Here is an 18,360-nt window from a genome sequence, read left to right on the forward strand (position 1 = left end):
CCTCAAATTGATTAGGACAATTAACCTGAAAATCAGTTGCAAAGATGAGATTGTAATTAGAGTTTCTTCAGTTCATATTGTTGTCTTTTCCAAGGGCTTTAGATACAACATTAGAATTGAGAGTTCTGTTTGAGTCTTATACATCCAGGTGGCAGCATCATGACTCAACGTAGCTTAAATGTGCACTAGAGTATCTTAACGCATGATTCCTGAAAGTTTAAGGGGATATCTGACAATACTGGTTGAATTTATGGTTGGTTGTCATGCATACGGAAGAGACAGGGCTAGCCAAACTCGATCCCCAATCACGTCTACGACACCCACAGGTTCTCAGTAGGAAGGAGTGCCTGACTGTGGAGCCTAGGCACGGGTAGCTTGTTTAATTCCAAATTCTCAGCCTTGGCAAGTAGCCTGGGCTAGGGACAAGCATTGACCTTATTTTTCCTTTTTTTAAACTTGAGAAAATAGTTCACACAATACCTTTCTAGCAATGCATCCCATCCTGATTGAGGGAGAAAATCATGGCTCTTTTGAAGTTTTTCTTCTAGGCAGGTTTCCTTTCCTGTTAAAAACAAAGAAACAACACAAATTTAATTTTAAAGAAGATGTGTCCAAAATTCTCTTTTAGGAATGAGGAAGTCCTATGTTACAGTTCCACGGCCGTGCAGTCCAGTTCTTGAGAATGTGAGCTTTCACTGCAGACCTGGATTTTAGTCCCAGCTCTGTCACTTGGCCAACTGGTTAACCTTTCAGAGGCTCAATTCCCTCGTGTTTAAAATGGGAAAACTAAAATTCAGCTATATTTTATAGCTGAATCTGCAACTAATGTCTTCTTTGTTTTGTAGCAATCAGCAAAAAAAAAAGGGAAAGGGGAGAAAAAGGGAGCCCAGACAGCAACTGAATGGAAACCTGCGCACCTACTTGGCGAGGAGGAGGTGCTATCAGGAATCTATACAGAGTAAGTTTTAGTTAATGCTAATAAGCACATCTTGTTGGATTGACTTCTTGTTTATTAGCCAAAGATAATAATTGCATTTTAAACTAAAAGTGTATTACAACTGTCATTAGCCTTGTCAAACTGCTAAATTTGAAAAATGCTAATACAATTTTCACTTCAAAAATCACGTTATCTCCTTGATCCTTCCCCCACATCCTTTCTCTTTACTGCTGCTTGCTGAACGGCATACTACCTTTTTAATTCTGCATCTTTGTTTCATAGCACTCTCATTTGTATTCCTAAAATCAGATGTTCCTTTCATAGAACACAATATCCTAATTAAAATATTAAAAGATGCTTTTTGAATGAAGAGAATTCACACTGCCATAAAAAATGCTCAGAGTGATGCAGGATTTTTCCTTTTTATATTTCAATGATTCTCTCTAAATTATTTCTAGTTATGGAATTAACCCTCTTAGCCTTCAGGGTGCATTAAAACTGTGGAAGAGGAACAGGCAGCAAAATGAATTCAAGCAAAAAGAAAGTGTTGAAATCATAGTAAAATTCTGAAAAAATATTTTACATTTTTATTTTCTAATTAACCCCCACCAAGGTGTCTTATTGTTTTGATTGACTGTTTCATTTGGCCTCCTTCAATTTGCAGGGCAGGGCTAAGCACATTTTGGGTTCACAGCTCATTGTTTTTCTATTTGTGGAAATCCAGTCCCTTGTGTCATTTGACTTTCTTTCCTTTCTCCATTCTCATCCCACTCACTTTTACTGAGGTGTTTGAAATCCTTACAATTTTCTCTTAAATATCTTTTGTAATTATACATATTTTAAGTTAGCTAAATGATGCCTTATTCTGTTTCCTACTCTCGACTCAACACTATGACTTTGAGGTCTGGATATTATTGCTGAATGTATCTGTATATTCTAGATATATTTGTGAAACATTTGTAGACTTTTTCTTTATTCTGTATTTTACAATTACCTCTATTGTGTCATTTTATAAAAAGAAATTTGGTTTTTTTTTTTTTAAGTCTAAGTTATCCTTTGTCTTATTTAGTTAATACTTCCTTATATGGTTAGACCTCTGGGTCTTCTCACCCTAAAAGTTGACTGTGTGGCCTCAGCCAATCAGATATTTTCTATTTTCCTCTTCCTTGCTCTTTATTCTTTATCCTATAAAAGTTTCTTGCCTTCTACCCATTTTGCAGTTCTCCGCAATAAGACAGTCCACTTCATGAAATGTGAAATAAAATTTGTTTATATCATCTAAATTGTCTTCTTTAATGATTTTAACAGCAGAATGAGTAAAAAGAAACAAATTTAGTTTAACGTGAATCTACTGTATATTATAGACATTACCTAGAACCTTTAAATGATTTCACCAAGTACTATCTTGTTAAATTTGAAAGAAATTTCAAGTCTGAGTAGAATGAATAAAACTTTTACTGAGGTCTAGAATCTCATAATGCCAATTAAAATAAAGTAAGATGAGAGAGCAAATCAAAAATACCTGTGGGGAAAAATATCTTTCTTGGTAGATTCTTCAATTTATTTGGACAAGGGTCAGGCAAAATATTAACCTGTAGTATGTGGGTTTTAATTTTGAGGTTTCAGATTCATTCAAAACCACAGTAATTTACAAGTAAGAGGAGGAAAATATATAATTCTTTTGATAATTAAAAATTTATGAAACAAAGTCAAGAAAAATACATAATTAGGCCTTCTAAACCAACTGGAGAAATTTAATTCATTATACTTCCTCAGACATTGAGCAACTTGTTATAAATCTGATATTAAATCAAAGAAAAAACAATAATATATTCCTTTATAATCTTAATCTCCTTCTTATACTCCCTTTTTTGGTTAATGTTACCAAGTCTATTTAGGGAACCAGACCAGAAATAAGGAAGCACTTCCATTTCCCAAATCATAAGTATCTTTTAAAATGCATATTTGAAATAGGTCCTCACTAAATCACACTTGTTAAACGAATGAATAAATAAATAGAAGTCCATCTAATTCTACTATTGGAACTAGATGAAGACCAGAGAAATAGTCTGTCATTTTTTTTAAATTGCCCCAAGAATTTGAGAATACATAGACCCACAAGAAAATACTTTCTTCCTCAGTTGAGTAATTAAATCAGGTAATGTATGTAAACCAACGACTACCTTGTCTGTGCGACATTCGACCTCCGTTCTCCCGCTGAATTTGGCGCCGAAAGCTCGGGATGGCGGCAGCTTGGGCAGCGGCGGCGGCGGCGGCGGCGGCGGCGGCGGCGGGGGAACCGGCGGCGGCGGCAGCGGCGAGGGAAGCGGCGGCGGCGGCGGCAGCAGCGGCGGCGGCCGCGGCCGCGGCAGAGGAAGCGGCGGCGGCGGCAGCGGCGAGGGAAGCGGCGGCGGCGGCGGCGGCGGAGGCAGCGGCGAGGGAAGCAGCGGCGGCGGCAGCGGCGAGGGAAGCGGCAGCGGCGGCGGCCGCGGCAGAGGAAGCGGCGGCGGCGGCAGCAGCGGCGAGGGAAGCGGCGGAGGCAGCAGCGGAGGCCGCGGCGAGGGAAGCGGCGGCGGCGGCGAGGGAAGCGGCGGCGGTAGCGGCGGCGCCCGCGGCCGCGGCAGAGGAAGCGGCGGCGGCGGCAGCGGCGAGGGAAGCAGCGGCGGCGGCGGCGTCGGCAGCAGCGGAGGCCGCGGCAGAGGAAGCGGCGGCCGCGGCGAGGGAAGCGGCGGCGGCAGCGGCGGCGCCCGCGGCCGCGGCAGAGGAAGCGGCGGCAGCGGCGAGGGAAGCAGCGGCGGCGGCGGCGGCAGTGGCGAGGGAAGCGGCGGCGGCAGCGGCGGCGCCCGCGGCCGCGGCAGAGGAAGCGGCGGCGGCGGCGGCAGCGGCGAGGGAAGCAGCGGCGGCGGCGGCGGCAGCAGCGGAGGCCGCGGCAGAGGAAGCGGCGGCCGCGGCGAGGGAAGCGGCGGCGGCAGCGGCAGCGGCGAGGGAAGCGGCGGCGGCAGCGGCGGCGCCCGCGGCAGAGGAAGCGGCGGCGGCGGCAGCGGCGAGGGAAGCAGCGGCGGCGGCGGCAGCGGCGAGGGAAGCAGCGGCGGCGGCGGCGGCGGCAGCAGCGGAGGCCGCGGCAGAGGAAGCGGCGGCCGCGGCGAGGGAAGCGGCGGCGGCAGCGGCAGCGGCGAGGGAAGCGGCGGCGGCAGCGGCGGCGCCCGCGGCAGAGGAAGCGGCGGCGGCGGCAGCGGCGAGGGAAGCAGCGGCGGCGGCGGCAGCGGCGAGGGAAGCAGCGGCGGCGGCGGCGGCGGCAGCAGCGGAGGCCGCGGCAGAGTAAGCGGCGGCCGCGGCCGCCTGAGCGCATGCGCGCGGACTCCCGCCCCCGCCATCGCGCCTGCGCAGTCGCGCCGCCACAGCTTCTGGAAATTTTCGTCTCACCTGCCGAGGGAGCGACGCCGGGCGGAGTTGAGGAGAATCCGTCCCCGCAGTGTGGAGGGCCGAAGCGGACAGGAACCGCTTCCCTTTGAAAAACGTCTCAGCAGAGTACTGTGACCCTATTACGGCTTTAAGGAAATGTCGTGAAGGACTGGGGAGAAAATGTACTTTCTTTCTGTGAGGAAACAGCACGCAGGAGGAGCCCGGAGGGGAAGGCGCCGACATTTCAAAGGAGCCGAAACTCAGACGGCCTGTGGGGGAGGATGCGCTGAGCCTGCGGAGGTAAGAAGCTGCTTTTCTGTTCTGGGTTCCTTTCTACTTTGCACTAGAAGTACCGTCACTAAGTTATATACGTTCTCAGATAACTCTTTGGAAAGCAAAATCTTAAGTCTTAACAAAGTTCATTTTGCTACAGACTCTTATTTTTTGCTGTTTAATTAGAAGGTACTTCTGACACATTTGATCCAAAGCTCTCATTAAATACCAGCAGGAAAAGCTTTAATGCCAATCATGCAGAAACCACGTGGTTTGACAAATTCTTTTTAATGATCTCCTAAACATATTAAAAGCAGTATCATGGCCAAGAAATGTAAATAAGATGAACCAATTTATACTTATGTAAACATATCATAAGAATTACATTAAAAATTAAACACCATTAAAATTATTTTTATTAGTAAAGTTATGCCCCTTGCACATTGAACTCAAAGAATTATATGTATTTTTCCTACCAAATGTTTATCACTGTTCACAGATATAAATTAGTAAATTCCTGTGGTTTAAAACTCTTAATTAAACTTTAGGATATTTTCTTCTTTTAAAGTTTAATATAAAGTGATAAAAATGTACATATATACAAAGAAAAATGAAATTAGCTATAATTTTGAAATTATAATGCATTTTCTTGGCTCTCATCTGAAAAATATCGTGGAATGAAATATTTATATCAAAATAGCAACACTTTCCTCCATCGTTTATTTCGTCAGTTATATTTGTGGCCCAGTAATTCAACCTTGAGACATTTTTCCAATTTATGTATGTAATTTAAGGAGTTTAAAATTTACCTAGTGACTATTTCAATACTTGTCACTTTATGAATTCTGAGGTGATTTATTTACATGGAAAGAAAGTTGGTGAGTCATTATATTATAAAAGCCGTAATTATAAACCATTAGCTTAAAAGTAGTAAGTATAACTTATTCTTTTGAAAAACTTTAAGAATCCCTAATGTACCACCACCTTTTAAAAAAAATTAACGAAGAACATTTTTGAGATAATTATAGATTCACGTGTATATTTAAGAAAGAATAGACATGGTGCCTGTGTTACCCTTAATCCAGTTTGCCCCATTGGTAACATCTTGCAAAACTACAGTATAGTATCAAAACCAGGAAGCTGGCACAGACATGACTGAGATACAGAACAGTGTTATCACCACAAAGATGCGTCTCACTCTCCTTTTTTAAAAATTAATTGTTTAGAGCAGTTTTAAGTTCTAAATTGAACAGTAGGCATAGAGATTTTTCCATATACTTCCTCCCCTACACATGCCCTGACTCCACATGTACAATTGATATACCACCTACATTGACATGTGATAATCACCCCAAATCCATAGTTTACTTTCGGGTTCGCCCTTGGTGGTGTCCATTCTGTGGACTTGGACAAATGTGTAATGACATTTATCCACCATTATAATATCATACAGAGCATTTTCACTGCCCTGAAAGTCCTCTGTGCTCTGCCTGCTCATCTCTGCCTCCCCTCAGCCTCTGATAACCACTGATATCTTTTTGCTGTGTCCATAGTTTTGCCTTTTCCAGATTGTCGTACAGTTGGGAATCACACAGGATGTCGCCTTTTCAGATTGGCTTCTTAATAGTTTGCATCTAAAGTTCTTTCATGTCTTTTCATGGTTTGATACCTTATTTCTTTTTAGCACTAAATAATATTCCATTTTCTGGATGTATAATAGTGCATTTACCCATTCACCTACTGAAGGACATCTCCTTATCACACGGTCACTTTGATGTACACTTAGTGTTTTTTTGTTTTTTTTTTTCTGACCATGCTTTCTCATTTTTTATAATATGGATAAGCTGAGAATATTCCAGGTCTTTAATTTCTGCTTCCTTTTTGCTTGTCTTTAAGTTGTTTCTCTTTTTTTCACATTGTACCATAGTCAGGAGAAGCCAAGTCGCACCTTAAACATTTTGCTTAGAAATAGCTTAATTTCATCACTTACAAGTTCTACTTTCCACAAAACACTAGAACATGAACACAATTCAGCTAAGTTTCCTGCCACTTTGTAACAAGGATAGAACACCTTTCCTTCAGTTTCCAATCACATGTTCTTCATTTCTGTCTGTGACCTCATCAAAATGACTTTTACCACTCATATTTCTACCAACATTCTGTTCAAGATTACTTAGGTATTCTCTGAGAATATTGAGGCTTACTCTACAACTCTCTTTTCTTTCTGAGCTTTCAACAGAATTGCCCCTGCGGGTCCAATGACAGCAGTGGACTTTTTCTAACATGCATTTCAAAACCCAGGCGTTACCCATTGCCCAGTGCTAAAGCTTCTGCCCCTTTTTTAGGTATTTGTTACAGCAATTCCCCACCTCTCAGCACCAATTTCTTAGTCCATTTGGGATGCTATAACAGAATATCATAGACTGAGTGGCTAAAACTGCAGACATCTATTCCTTGCAGTTCTCAAGGCTGGGAAGTCTAAGATCAAGGTACAGTAGGTTTAATGTCTGGTGAGGGCCCACTTCCTGGTTCAGAGAAGGGTTATTCTTGCTCCTGATACCTTCACATTGAGGGTTAGGATTTCAACATATGAATTTGGGGGGGGCTGTGTGTGGATAAAAACATTAAGTTTACAGCAAAATGTAGTACTTAAAAAATTCGTATTTAAATATATTTATTAAATAAACACCGTAGCAATAATAACAGGGATAAGTAATAGTTTAAAGAGCGCATAATCTTACCTTCATCTTAACAAATCTGTTTGGAGAGCCTTAGTCTAATTATATTCTGGTGGCTGAGCTATTATTCAGTATGTACTTTCCTATGATCATTAGTTATCTCTGCTCAAAATTAAAAAACAAATTTATATCGGTGAAATGTATATTTCATCTCATGGTTCAGGCTGAAGGAAGAAGCAGGCATTTCTTTATTAATTAAAAGGAAATGAACACCCCCAAAAACATAAATTTGTTGAATGTGTCACTGATCCAAAATTTTGAAAATCGTTCTTCATGTTATCCTTGGCAACACACGTTATTACTTCACATTACTTTTCTACTCCCCAACTCACGCTTCCCGGACAAAAAAGCAAGCAAACAACTTGTAACTTCATAATTATCAATGGTTTGTTGAGACATCTCTGCTCAGAATCTGTGTCCCTCACTCACAGCTTTGTTGCACATTCCCTTTCTGTAGTTTGAGAAATACTGATGCATTATGTATAACACTAATTTTGCTTTTGCCTGGTGAATAAGGGAATATAAACATTTAAAATAGTTTATGTAATATCTTAGTGGCATTAATTTCCAAATCAAGCAAAAATGTAAATAGAATAAAACCCTGTTATAGTGTTTTGCTTGAGATCCATCCATTTTAACCTCTACTCTATTATACGGATGCAATCATTTGAGTGATTTATTAACATCTTACAACCATTTATTAATTGCTTCACATTCTTCAGATGCCACGTAGTAGGAAGAATAAAAGGAAAAGTACAATTTACCAAGTCCAGTATACTAGCCCTGTACAATACAACTGTCTGTGGAGATGGAAATGTTCCCCATCTGGACTCCCTCACGTGGCAGACTCTACCCACGTGTGGCTATTGAATGCTTAACATGTAGCTAGCGGAACTGAACTGTTAATTTAATTTTTTTTAATAACAGCTTTGTTGAGATATAATTCACATACTATACAATTCATCCATTAAAACTGTACAACACAATGGTTTTTACTGCATCCACAGAGTTGTGCAGCCATTACCACAATCAATTTCAGAACATTTTCATTGCCCCAACAAAAAAGCCAGTGCTCGTGCAGTCACTCCAGATGTCCCACCTTCCACACAGCCCTAGGCAGGCACTAATCTTTCTGTCTCCATGGTTTTGCCTATTTTGGATATTCCATATAAAGAGAACCACAATTTGTAGTCTTTCGTGACTGGCTACTTTCATTTTATTTAATGAAATTTAAATTTAATACTCACATGTGGCTGGTGGCTAACATAAGAAGCAAGTGAAGTAAGTAAAAGACCAAATACAGATGCTTAAGTAATGCTGAAGGCTAGGAGAAGATAATCCTGTAAAAGGGACATGTGGAAAACATGTCATAGAGATTGGAGATGAACCCAGACGGAGCCTAGAGATAAGACAATTTCCTGAAGGAGGCGATGGTTAACAGTACCAAATAATACAGAAGGGTCAAGAAAGAATAGTTTCAGTGTGGTGATAGGAAGGGAATCCTGTTAACAAAGCACATTGATATATAGTACTTGATGAAGAATTTTATACTATTTAGAGACTGAATGAAGGAAGAAAATTTCAAGATCACTTAAGAGGAGTGTCAGGATTGATGTAAATCTTATTTTGTTTCTGTTAATATTTTTGGTGTAGGAATGAGCTTATATGTAGGCAGAAGAAAAGGATCCAGTGGAAATGAAGAGATGAGGTGATTGAGCAGCGTTCTGAAGGGTGTGAGTGAAGGCAGTACTAAGGTCATTAGCTTAGGAGTAAACCCTGCCAAGGAAGATAGATGTTGTCATTCTCAGAGGCAGGAGTTAAGTGGAGAAAAAGTAGGTGAAGATACAGAAGAATTTTTACACAAAATGAAAGGAGACTAAAGGAACTCATTTACTTAAAGAAAGTGGGAATTAGGTCTTCTGAGGGTCAAGTTTTGTTCCTTCCACCATTATTCTAATCAGATGTGGAGAGGGGAGTGCTGAAAACTACTCCAGAGGGGCTAGGACTATGGCAAGTAGAAGCATCACTTTCTTGTACATCTGTGGGTGCCCAAATGAACATGTCTCCTAAAAGGAACAGACATTTTCAGGTACATAAAGCCACATGAGGTCCAGCGATCCAGATGTGCCATTTTTCACTTACTAGAAAGTGAAAAGTATCCAAAAGTTTATATGTGAGATTTTCAAGGACAAAATATCACTCCGTTACTCATCTTCCCTCCCTCCCACTCTCTTTTCTTTTCTCCCTCTCTCCTCCCTCCCTTCTATCCTTCCTTTTTCCCGTCTATTTTTTCTTACACTTTGTAGAAAACAATGTACCATCTTTCTCTTTGCCCTGCAAGAAAAACTGGAAGCAAATAAATCACAAAGCTTTGGGAAAATCCAACATTAATCCATACTATAATGAATATAGAATTTCATGTTACAGGTTGTAATAAAACTTTAGTATTCTCTTTATTTTTCTAAGTCATTCTTTTTTCACCCTGCCTCCAGTTTTATAACAGTTAGTGGAAGAGGCAGTAAGTGCTTTGAAAACCTGAAATGGCAACTATGCAAATATAAGAGAAAAAGATACTAATTAGTTGATATTGATTTAATTAATAACATTACTTTAGAACAGGCTTTTTATATAAAAGTGTGAGAAATTAAAGCCAATTTTTAAGGTATTACATATTTATGCATGTCTTTATTTATTTTAGGCTTTTAAAACCCAGGATGGATATCTTGTAGTTGGAGCAGGAAATAACCAACAGTTTGCTACTGTGTGCAAGGTAATCTGTAATATTTGGGTGGATGGATAATATATACAACAACTCATTTTGCACAAAGCCAGGAAAATTCAGTTTTCCCTAGGACAATGTTCTGTACTCACCTCAAGACTCCTTGCATTAGCACCTACAAGTATGCTCTTTTTATACTTACAAATGCTAAGGACAGGGTCTAAATTAGCACTCTGGCTTTATTTTAGTTGAGGTATCTGGCTGTATTTTGAAGAACTATAGTAGCTTAAATTATTCTAAAACTTGACCTGTCTACCAGCTCAAACAAAAAGGGCAAAAAGATCATTTTAAAGGGATTTATTTTTAACAAATTCACATTTTAACTTTTTAGCAATGGTCATATTAATATATGTTGTTCCTTCACTAGGCCTTAAATATAGGCCTTAAATATAGGCCTTGGGATCATTTAAAGTAATTTTATGTTGAAGATATTCTCAATTTTTAGCATTGCTTAGACTTTTTTTTATTTGATGTTTTTACCATTTATCTAGATTCTGGTCTTTTGTTTTCATCTAAGACTTTAGGTTTTGGTTCTTTTTTTAAGAGTTCTAATCCCAGGAGTATAATCTAGTTAAAAATATATATAGTTAAGTTTTGATTTTTCATATATAGGGAAAGGCCTTACCTGTTGAGGACTTTTTTGTGATTGGGAGAGGTTTTTTTTTTCTTTTCATATTAACCACACTACCATGAGCTTTCAATTTGATTAAAGATGCCTGTGAATTCCTTAGAGGAACCTTATTTATTGCAGTTAACTTGTTATGTACGAACATTATTTATTACTGTGCCTCTTTTGTATGAGAGGTTAATGAGCACAGCTAAAAACCACAGCAAAGGGGTGGCAAGTACCGCAGAGAAGGTGACAAGTGATGGGTGTATATTGATGGATAGTTTGTGAGTGTGTGCATAAGGATTTTGTGTGTATTAAAGCATTCAGGGATTCTCTTTGTGTTACTTCTGGAATGAAATGGTTGAAGAACCTGGTGGAATTGCTTGTCTGTGTTTTCAATATTTGTGAGGTAGTCTTTCGTACATTTAGTAATGTGAGTTGTTTGTGACTGTATTTAGGTTTATGGGGCTTATGGGTGTGTATTCTGAGAGACTGGAGATGTTTCGTGTGTGTATTTGCAAACAGAGGCTGTGTGGTTTGTGTGGTGAGGAATTTTGAAATATATGTATTTTAGGACTTTGGGATTGTGTGTCAGTATTTTGGGGGTTGGTTCCTGAGTCAGTTGTACACTTGGTGAGTTTTTAGGGCCTGTGTGTCTATAGAGTATTTGTTGTGCACATATGTGTAGTGTGCATGGGTTTATATTTGAGCACATTCAAGGTGGGTATGGATTTGTATAAGAAACAAGGCAGTAAGAGGTGGTTTCTATGTCTGTTTGGGTTTCAGGTAGCAGTTGTATGGGTGTGTTTAGTGTATATTGTATGTTCTGAAATATGTTCTGGCAATGTCTAGTGTGGTTTTGTTTGTTCATTTGGAGTGAGAGTTCAGGGTTTTAGTCAGGGTGCACTTGGATTTTGTGCACATATTCATATGAAAGGGGATGGGGTGCCCTGGAACTGGCTTCTACTAGCTTGGGATGGTCAGTGGTGCATCTCTCTTCCCAGCTCTGTGACGCTGAAGTTAAGTCATGTTGAGAATAACTACACCAGGTAAACTGTGAAACTCCATAATGAAAGCTTTCCTACCCACCCCTGGACAGTATTTTATTAAGCATTCATTAGCATTCATCACTGGGTGGGTGGGTGGGTGGGTGTGTGTGTGTGTGTGTGTGTGTGTGTGTGTGTTGGGAAGGAGGGAAGGGGCTTCTGGCTCACGGTTTGCTCTGCTAACACGCCCCCTTTTCTCACTCTGTCTCAGACTGTGCCATCAGCAGGTGGTGGAAAGAAGCCACACCCCCGTTGCTGAACTGTTTGACAACGCCGATCATCAGGTAGGGGATGACATCCACCTGCAGAGTGTGGTTCTGTTTAGAAGTGGCTTCTGAGCAGGTCTTGTCATAGGTCATCAGTCAGCGGCCTCATCCGGTTAGTAAGCCCGCGGCTTCGGCCAGTAACTGGAGAGGTGCTGGAGAGCGGAGCAGAGAGCTGGTGCGGGGAGGCCCAGGCGGTTCTGCTCCACTGTTCCCGGTTCGTTTTGGGGCCTCGGCTGCAGAGGGCATCGCTGCCCCGTGTGGCGAGGGCAGAAGAAGGGCTGCTGGGGCCACGCTGAAGATGCGGGCCCAGGGATGGGGCGTCCGTAGTCAGCGCCAGCTTCCGGGAAAGGAGGGGAAGGGCCAGGCTGCTGAGTCGGGTCGCTGCCCAGTGTTAGCGTGAATGCTGGCTCAGAGCCTCCCGGTGTTCTCTCCGTCACTGCCTTTGGTGCCGCTCCCCTGCATGGGCTCACAACCCAGGTCCCCCAGCCTCACACCCCGGCCCTCAGACCTAAACCAGGGTTTAAAGCTTCGGTACCTGCTGTTGCCGTGGAGGGGCCATCTTCAGCTCAGGGGCCACCATGGACACGTCTTGAATTTCCATCACGTTTACGTGCTCTGATTGAGCCAGGAGAGAAGAGGCCTTCAGAGGGAGCCATCCTATCTGTTTGGGCTGGGGGCCAGCAGCCTAAGAATTAAGTTTGTAGGAGAGCTAGGACAGTGACCAGGACCCCTGCTGGCAGCTCTGGACATGGCGGTGGAGGAGGGCGATGGGAGGACCAGGTGCCAGCCCTGTCAGGCACGTTCCACCCTGGATGAGGGGGTGCACAGGCACTCAGACCTGCAGATGTCAGCGCGTGTCCCGGAGAGAGACCTCAATTGAAGGTCTGTCCAGACGCGCTTGCGTTAGAGGGAGCTCCCAGGAGTGGCTTTTACATTCCCTGTGTAGGACATTTACGTACCGCGCTGTCTCCAGATGCCCATCCGGCCGACTGAACTGTTCTCAGAGGGATCGTTCCGTGTTCTGTCCCCGCGCTCCTGACTCTGCCCTGACTCTGCCCTGACTCATTGGCCCTAGAATGCCCAACTCCCACCTCCAGGTTAGGACTCTTCCCCTGGCCTTACCTTTGACGTTATAAGCAGTCCACTTACAAAAGACAGTGAAAAGGAAAGGCTTAGGAAGAGTAAACAATAGTCTACAGCGTATATTGAAGTGAAGAAAACAACTCATTTCAGGATTCAAATGCCAGTTTGAAGTAGCTCATAGGGAAATGTCACATCGGTGGGTTCTTTATTTGAGGACAGAGCAGGCGTGTCCTTCCGTTACCACTGTGCTCCGTCCGTCCATCTGTCTCTATGATGAGAGTCCTAGGATGTGCCATGTATCAGGGTCAGCCTCTGTGAGGAGCTGACCGCTGGGATCGTGTGTCCTCCTGTGAGAGCAGGGACCAGGTGGTCTGGGAGGCCCGGCTTCAAGACACGGGGTGGTCAGGGGTACTGGGGTGCCTGCTGTATGGCCCACAAGCGTCCTCGAATCCTGAAACAGGAGGGGCCCTGAGGGGCTCTGCAACCTCCCAGGGTGGGGTTCAGAACGTGGATGTCTGTCTCGGGGTATGATTTTATGTCTCACCTGCGATTCCTTCCCCATAGACCCGAAGTCTTCAATCCTAATGGTCTTGTTTATAGGGGGAACTTGAGTGGAGAAAGTGAGTTACTCTGCATGCTTTTATGTTGGTGCAGTCTGGGCGTTAACAGTCTCGCAGTCTTAGTCTTAACCAGTCGTGCCGTGTGCTGCCTGGGTACCAGGGTGGCCCCCAGAGGTAAGGGGCTCCACAGATATGAGATAGGCCTGTCTGCAGGAGATGTAGTTTGTTTTTCGCAAATGGCATTCAGCGTCTTGCGGAGCTGAGAGTGGGACAACTGTAGGGGTAGGTGACAGTGAAATGGGAGTTAATTACTTCTGCGTGTGTCAGAAGGCCAGAGAGGGTTTCTTTGGTGTCCTGGGTGCAGCCCTGCGAGGCTGTCACCTGAGCAGCCTCCCTTCATCACCCCCTAAGAGCATCCAGGGTCTCGTGGGTGCTGCTCCAACTAATGGTGAGTGGTCTGAGCTCTTAGTCTCTGAAGACCGGCCTGAGGGACTGAAAGATCATGACTCGTTGATGTAAAAACTGCACACGACTAACTCTTCCCTAAGGCTCATCCATGCTTTGTATAAGTCTGAATGTGTCCCGTCAAAGCCTCCGGTACAGATTATACGACAGGAACCACAGATCGCCGACAAGGAGGCACGTTAGAGCGGTGTGTCCAAAAGCCACCGTAACACGACGGAGAGCCTGAGGGCCAGGGGCCAGCCCCGGTCAGTCTGTAGTGAGAGACCTCCCATGGATGCTGGTGCTCCATCCATCCTGCTGAGGACAGGGCTCCGAGGAGCCAGGACTGAGGTGGACAGAGGGCTGCATCCAGGACCTCCCTCCCTCCCCGTCGCTCACTTCTGATCGTGCAGGGTCCATTTATAGTGACCGGGAGCTTCCAAGCTGTCAGCCACACCTGGACCCACATTGTCCAGTGCCGTGGCTGACACTGCACAGGCCGAGGAGGGCTCCACTTGTGGCCGGCATTAATACATGGCAGGCTGTGAAGACCTAGACACAGAAGTGGCTATGGGATATCTTATCCATGTCCACGTAATTTTTTTTCCTTCATTTTTGGTTTTTTTTGGGGGGGTTTAGATAAATATGTTTATTTTTATTGGAGGTACTGGGGATTGAACCCAGGACCTCGTGCACGCTACGCCCATACTCTACCCCTGAGCGCCACCCTCTCCATGCTGGTCGACGTATTAATAATGCACTGAGTCAGCTGTTTGCTGGGTAGGTGTTGGGTTAAGTGAAACGTTCTATCAACACTAACCTCACCTATCTGTTTTCACTCGCAGTGTGACTGGTAGTCTCATCTGAGATCATGCACGTGGCTCACAGGCGCGGCCCGCCTGGTGTTTCTGTGGCAGGGACAGACCTAGACTGTTCCGCAGTGCCCTCTGCATTTGGGTTCCCCCTTCTGTCACCGCCCAGCCCGCAGGTTAGGAGACACAGATGAGGAACAGGAGTATCAGCCTTTGAGGGTACTCTGAAGCCAGATCTGAGTGCTGTTGTTTTTGCATTTCTGCTGAGAGTTACACGGACTGCCGGGCCTCATCCAAGAAATGAATTCTGTGCTCAGATCATGTTGCCCCTGCATAGGCAACCTAGCTCTGCTTTGGTGAGCACGCTGCTCCCCTGAAAGGCTATCCCAGCGCCCCGCTGTACAGGCTGCCCATAATCTGGGCTCCCTGTTATCCGGGCTTTTGTCTCCTTGTTTTCTGTGGATACAGAAATGTGCAGTGCATCCGGCCTGATCTTCCCTTTACAGCTCTGTTCTGTGCACGCTGGTGGGCCTGCCGAGCCTGAGGATCAGCAGCGGCTTTGAGGAACTGCTGCCAGGGGTCTGGCGAGAGGAGGGACCACCGTATAACCCTCTCCCGCCCCTGGAATTCTTGCTGACGACTTTTGCTGGCAGACGTTCTGTTGTTTTGTGTACAAGTTCTGCTCTTGAGCATGTCTGAAATGCTTGTGCCTCATATGGAATAAGGTGCCTGAAAAGGGGGGAGTCTGGTTTTATTTCCTTCCACTGTGCCAGAGCTAACTATTCAATAATGCGTTCTTTGACCAATGAATTGAATGTCAACTCTGTTGTATTGTGGTCTCATGTAAACTGATCCCTTCAGTGGTTCTGGAGAACCATCCCACGGCCCTGTTTGTCTTCCACGTGCCAGCATCACATTGGTACCAGCTGTATGTATAGTGTGTTTTGTGGCCACATTCACATGTGTCTCGTGACTCCGGGGCAGAGGAAGATTTGGGTGGATGAACGATGGGGCAGGGGGCAGGAAGGTCTGGTGGAGGCTGGAGGGAGGAGTGAGGTGAAAAAGGACCCAAAGACCATCGCGTTCCGTAAAATGACTCATCTGTGCATGCAGAATTTTGAAAACTTACTCAACAAGTGAACGAGTAGCATCCAAGGAATAAGGCACTAAACAGAGAACAAGTTTATCACGGGGGGAGTGAAAAGATAACACATTGCACTTGCTTAGCCTGTGTGTCGAGGACTTGCCGTGGCGTGTGGTGACTTTGTACATGGCGAGATGCACGTGCCCTTGGCCTGTGCAGATGTTACTGTATCCAGGCACCCCGTGTCTGACGGCTGCCCTCAGGCACTCACACCTGGGCAGTGATTCAGGCCCCCTGGGCAGCAGCACCCGATGTCCCCCAGATGCCTTCTGGCTCCCTGAAAGCCCTGTGTCCCCCCACATGCCCTCTGTGCCGGTTTGCACAGTGCTGCCCGAGCTGGACCGGCCCCACTCTCGCTGGGAGCCCGATGAGGTCGGGGCCTGTGCTTCCCCTTCCATGGCGCCAGCCCCACCCACACGGCAGGTGGAGGTGTGCCTTGAGCTTTGTGCACCTGACCCCACACGGGACTGACAACTGACAGACTCACATGAGGAAGCTGGGCCCAGAAGGTGGGAGGTGGGTGTAAGTGCTGCGGGCACAGGGCTGTCCTGTCGCTCTGTGCCCCACAGAGTCCTCCTTGGGTGGCTGCTGGTGGCCTGGCCTGCTTCATGCGTGGCAGTCATGCTCGGGTGGGGTTCATGCGTTTTGCAGGGCAGGCTCATTTGGCCCCCAGACAGCTGTGTGATTGGAGGCTCTGCAGGAATAACCGGACCACACATTTCTGCTCTGTGGTCCGTGGAAGGCGAACCAGGAGGCTCCCTGGGGGAGCAGGATGGGGAGCAGGTCGGGTAGGAAGGAGAGCGGAGAATGGGGAGCAGCTGGTCCTGCCACAGGGGAGGTGTCTGCTCACTGTGAGTCGTGTTCCTCCTGGGCGATACGGGTCCTGTAGTCATGGGGGTCGGCTGCTTGTGATAGGCTGTCCCTGGGGTTTGCAGGCGGTCCTAGCTGACTATAGGTTGGCGTTTCCCTGCAGCACATGAACCAGGTCCTAGCGCTGACCTAGGGTCTGTGCCTGCTGGTCTGTTCTGCTTCCTTACTGGGAAAGGTTGAGGAGGGAGGGCTCAGGACAGCTGCTGTGCCGGGCAGTGTCTAGTGCTGATGCCCTCTGGGCCTTCATGGGCCATAGCCCCACAGGAGTGGGTTTTGACAGGGGAGCTTGGGTAGGGGCGGGGCAGTGCCAATTCTTGTAGGTGCCCGTGGACGTGAAAATCGTTTGTCTCCCGAAATTTTCCTTGAACTCTTCCAGCCAGAAGAGCAGGTGACGCTGGCCAGACGGCTGCTTCTGATGTTTCAGATCGTGCTGGCGCCTGTCCTCACCCTGCTGCAAGCTCCCCACTCCTGGGATTCGGCAGGCGTTTGGCATCATTATAATTTCTCATGTGCTGCTGTGACCCGCGAGAGAGACAGTGTTCCTTGCAGAGCTGTTCACGTTTAATAGACACCAGGAAGTTTGAAAGCACAGAGCCACTGCATCCGCGTCAGTCGGAGCCCAGAGGCGGTGGCCAGCAGGGGTGGGAAGGCCACGTGACGGCTCCTAGTGCCCTGACCGGGGAGGGTGCGATAGTAACGTGCGAGCTCACCAGCGTCGCCTGTCATGAAAGGCAAGTCCGTAGCTGCTTCCTTCAGGCACGTGCCAGTCGAGCTGTGTGCAGTGGGAAAGAGAGATGCTGAAACAGCTGTAGGCTGAGTGCCCCGGGAGGCACCGGCAGTCACTCCCCGTCCGCTTCCTCCCAGCCCTCCTGGGTGATAGCCCCTTGTGCAGGTGGTCCCGGCCAGGTCACTGGGACCGGTGCCTGGGGTCAGGTGAGTCCCCTCCCTGCAGAGTCTGCCTGCTTCGGTCCTCGTCACCACCTCACTGCATCTCACGCAGGTTCACCCCCTCCCCCTGCCTCTGTGGGTCGTTAGGAACCGTCCAGTTAGAAAGAGCAAAGAGCGTGTGCTGGCAGTGGCCTGGGCGCTAGCTGTTTCAGCAGGTGGGATGGAGCTAGACCTTGGTTGCTGTGTTGAAGTGATTTTAGAGTTGAGCTCTGGGACCGAGCAAGTTTCTGTCCTGCTGGAGCATGGACCTCTTTTCCAGTGTTGCTCTATCAGATGGGTGTGGCCAGTCCCTATCCAGCTTATGACTGAGGGTTAGACACTCAGGGTGTGAGGCAGTCACCTGTGTCCACGTCACGCCCCAGCTTCCTTCATCACTGGACCTGTCAGCCAGGCCTCCATCCCGGTGACTGTGTGACCAGAGGTGGACAGCGGGAGCCCGCGCCCGTTG

The 18,360-nt window shown here is 46.2% G+C and overlaps 2 protein-coding genes across 23 annotated transcripts in view; one reads left to right on the plus strand and one right to left on the minus strand.

The window, feature by feature from the left end:
- Positions 1 to 4,588, minus strand: part of LOC140685459 (uncharacterized) — a 181,769-nt gene extending 177,181 nt beyond the window's left edge. For 16 of the 19 annotated variants that reach the window (XM_072954338.1, XM_072954341.1, XM_072954340.1 and 13 more), the window contains exons 1-2: positions 3,121 to 4,588; positions 481 to 562 (exon numbers count right to left, since the gene is read on the minus strand). In XM_072954338.1, coding sequence (XP_072810439.1) covers positions 481 to 562; positions 3,121 to 4,582 — 1,544 coding nt within the window. In that variant the 5' untranslated portion in view covers positions 4,583 to 4,588. The remainder of the gene's footprint in view (positions 1 to 480; positions 563 to 3,120) is intronic. The other 3 variants (XM_072954351.1, XM_072954352.1, XM_072954350.1) reach the window with 2 other exon arrangements.
- The window catches only part of LOC140691266 (phosphatidylinositol 3,4,5-trisphosphate-dependent Rac exchanger 1 protein-like), a 70,814-nt gene continuing 56,925 nt past the window's right edge, over positions 4,472 to 18,360 (plus strand). For all 4 annotated transcript variants that reach the window (XM_072954356.1, XM_072954357.1, XM_072954354.1 and 1 more), the window contains exons 1-3: positions 4,472 to 4,639; positions 10,049 to 10,120; positions 11,997 to 12,069. The gene's annotated coding sequence lies outside the window, so the exon portion shown is untranslated. The remainder of the gene's footprint in view (positions 4,640 to 10,048; positions 10,121 to 11,996; positions 12,070 to 18,360) is intronic.

The sequence above is a fragment of the Vicugna pacos genome, chromosome 34 (genome assembly GCF_048564905.1).
Source record: "Vicugna pacos chromosome 34, VicPac4, whole genome shotgun sequence".
Classification (NCBI taxonomy): domain Eukaryota; kingdom Metazoa; phylum Chordata; class Mammalia; order Artiodactyla; family Camelidae; genus Vicugna; species Vicugna pacos.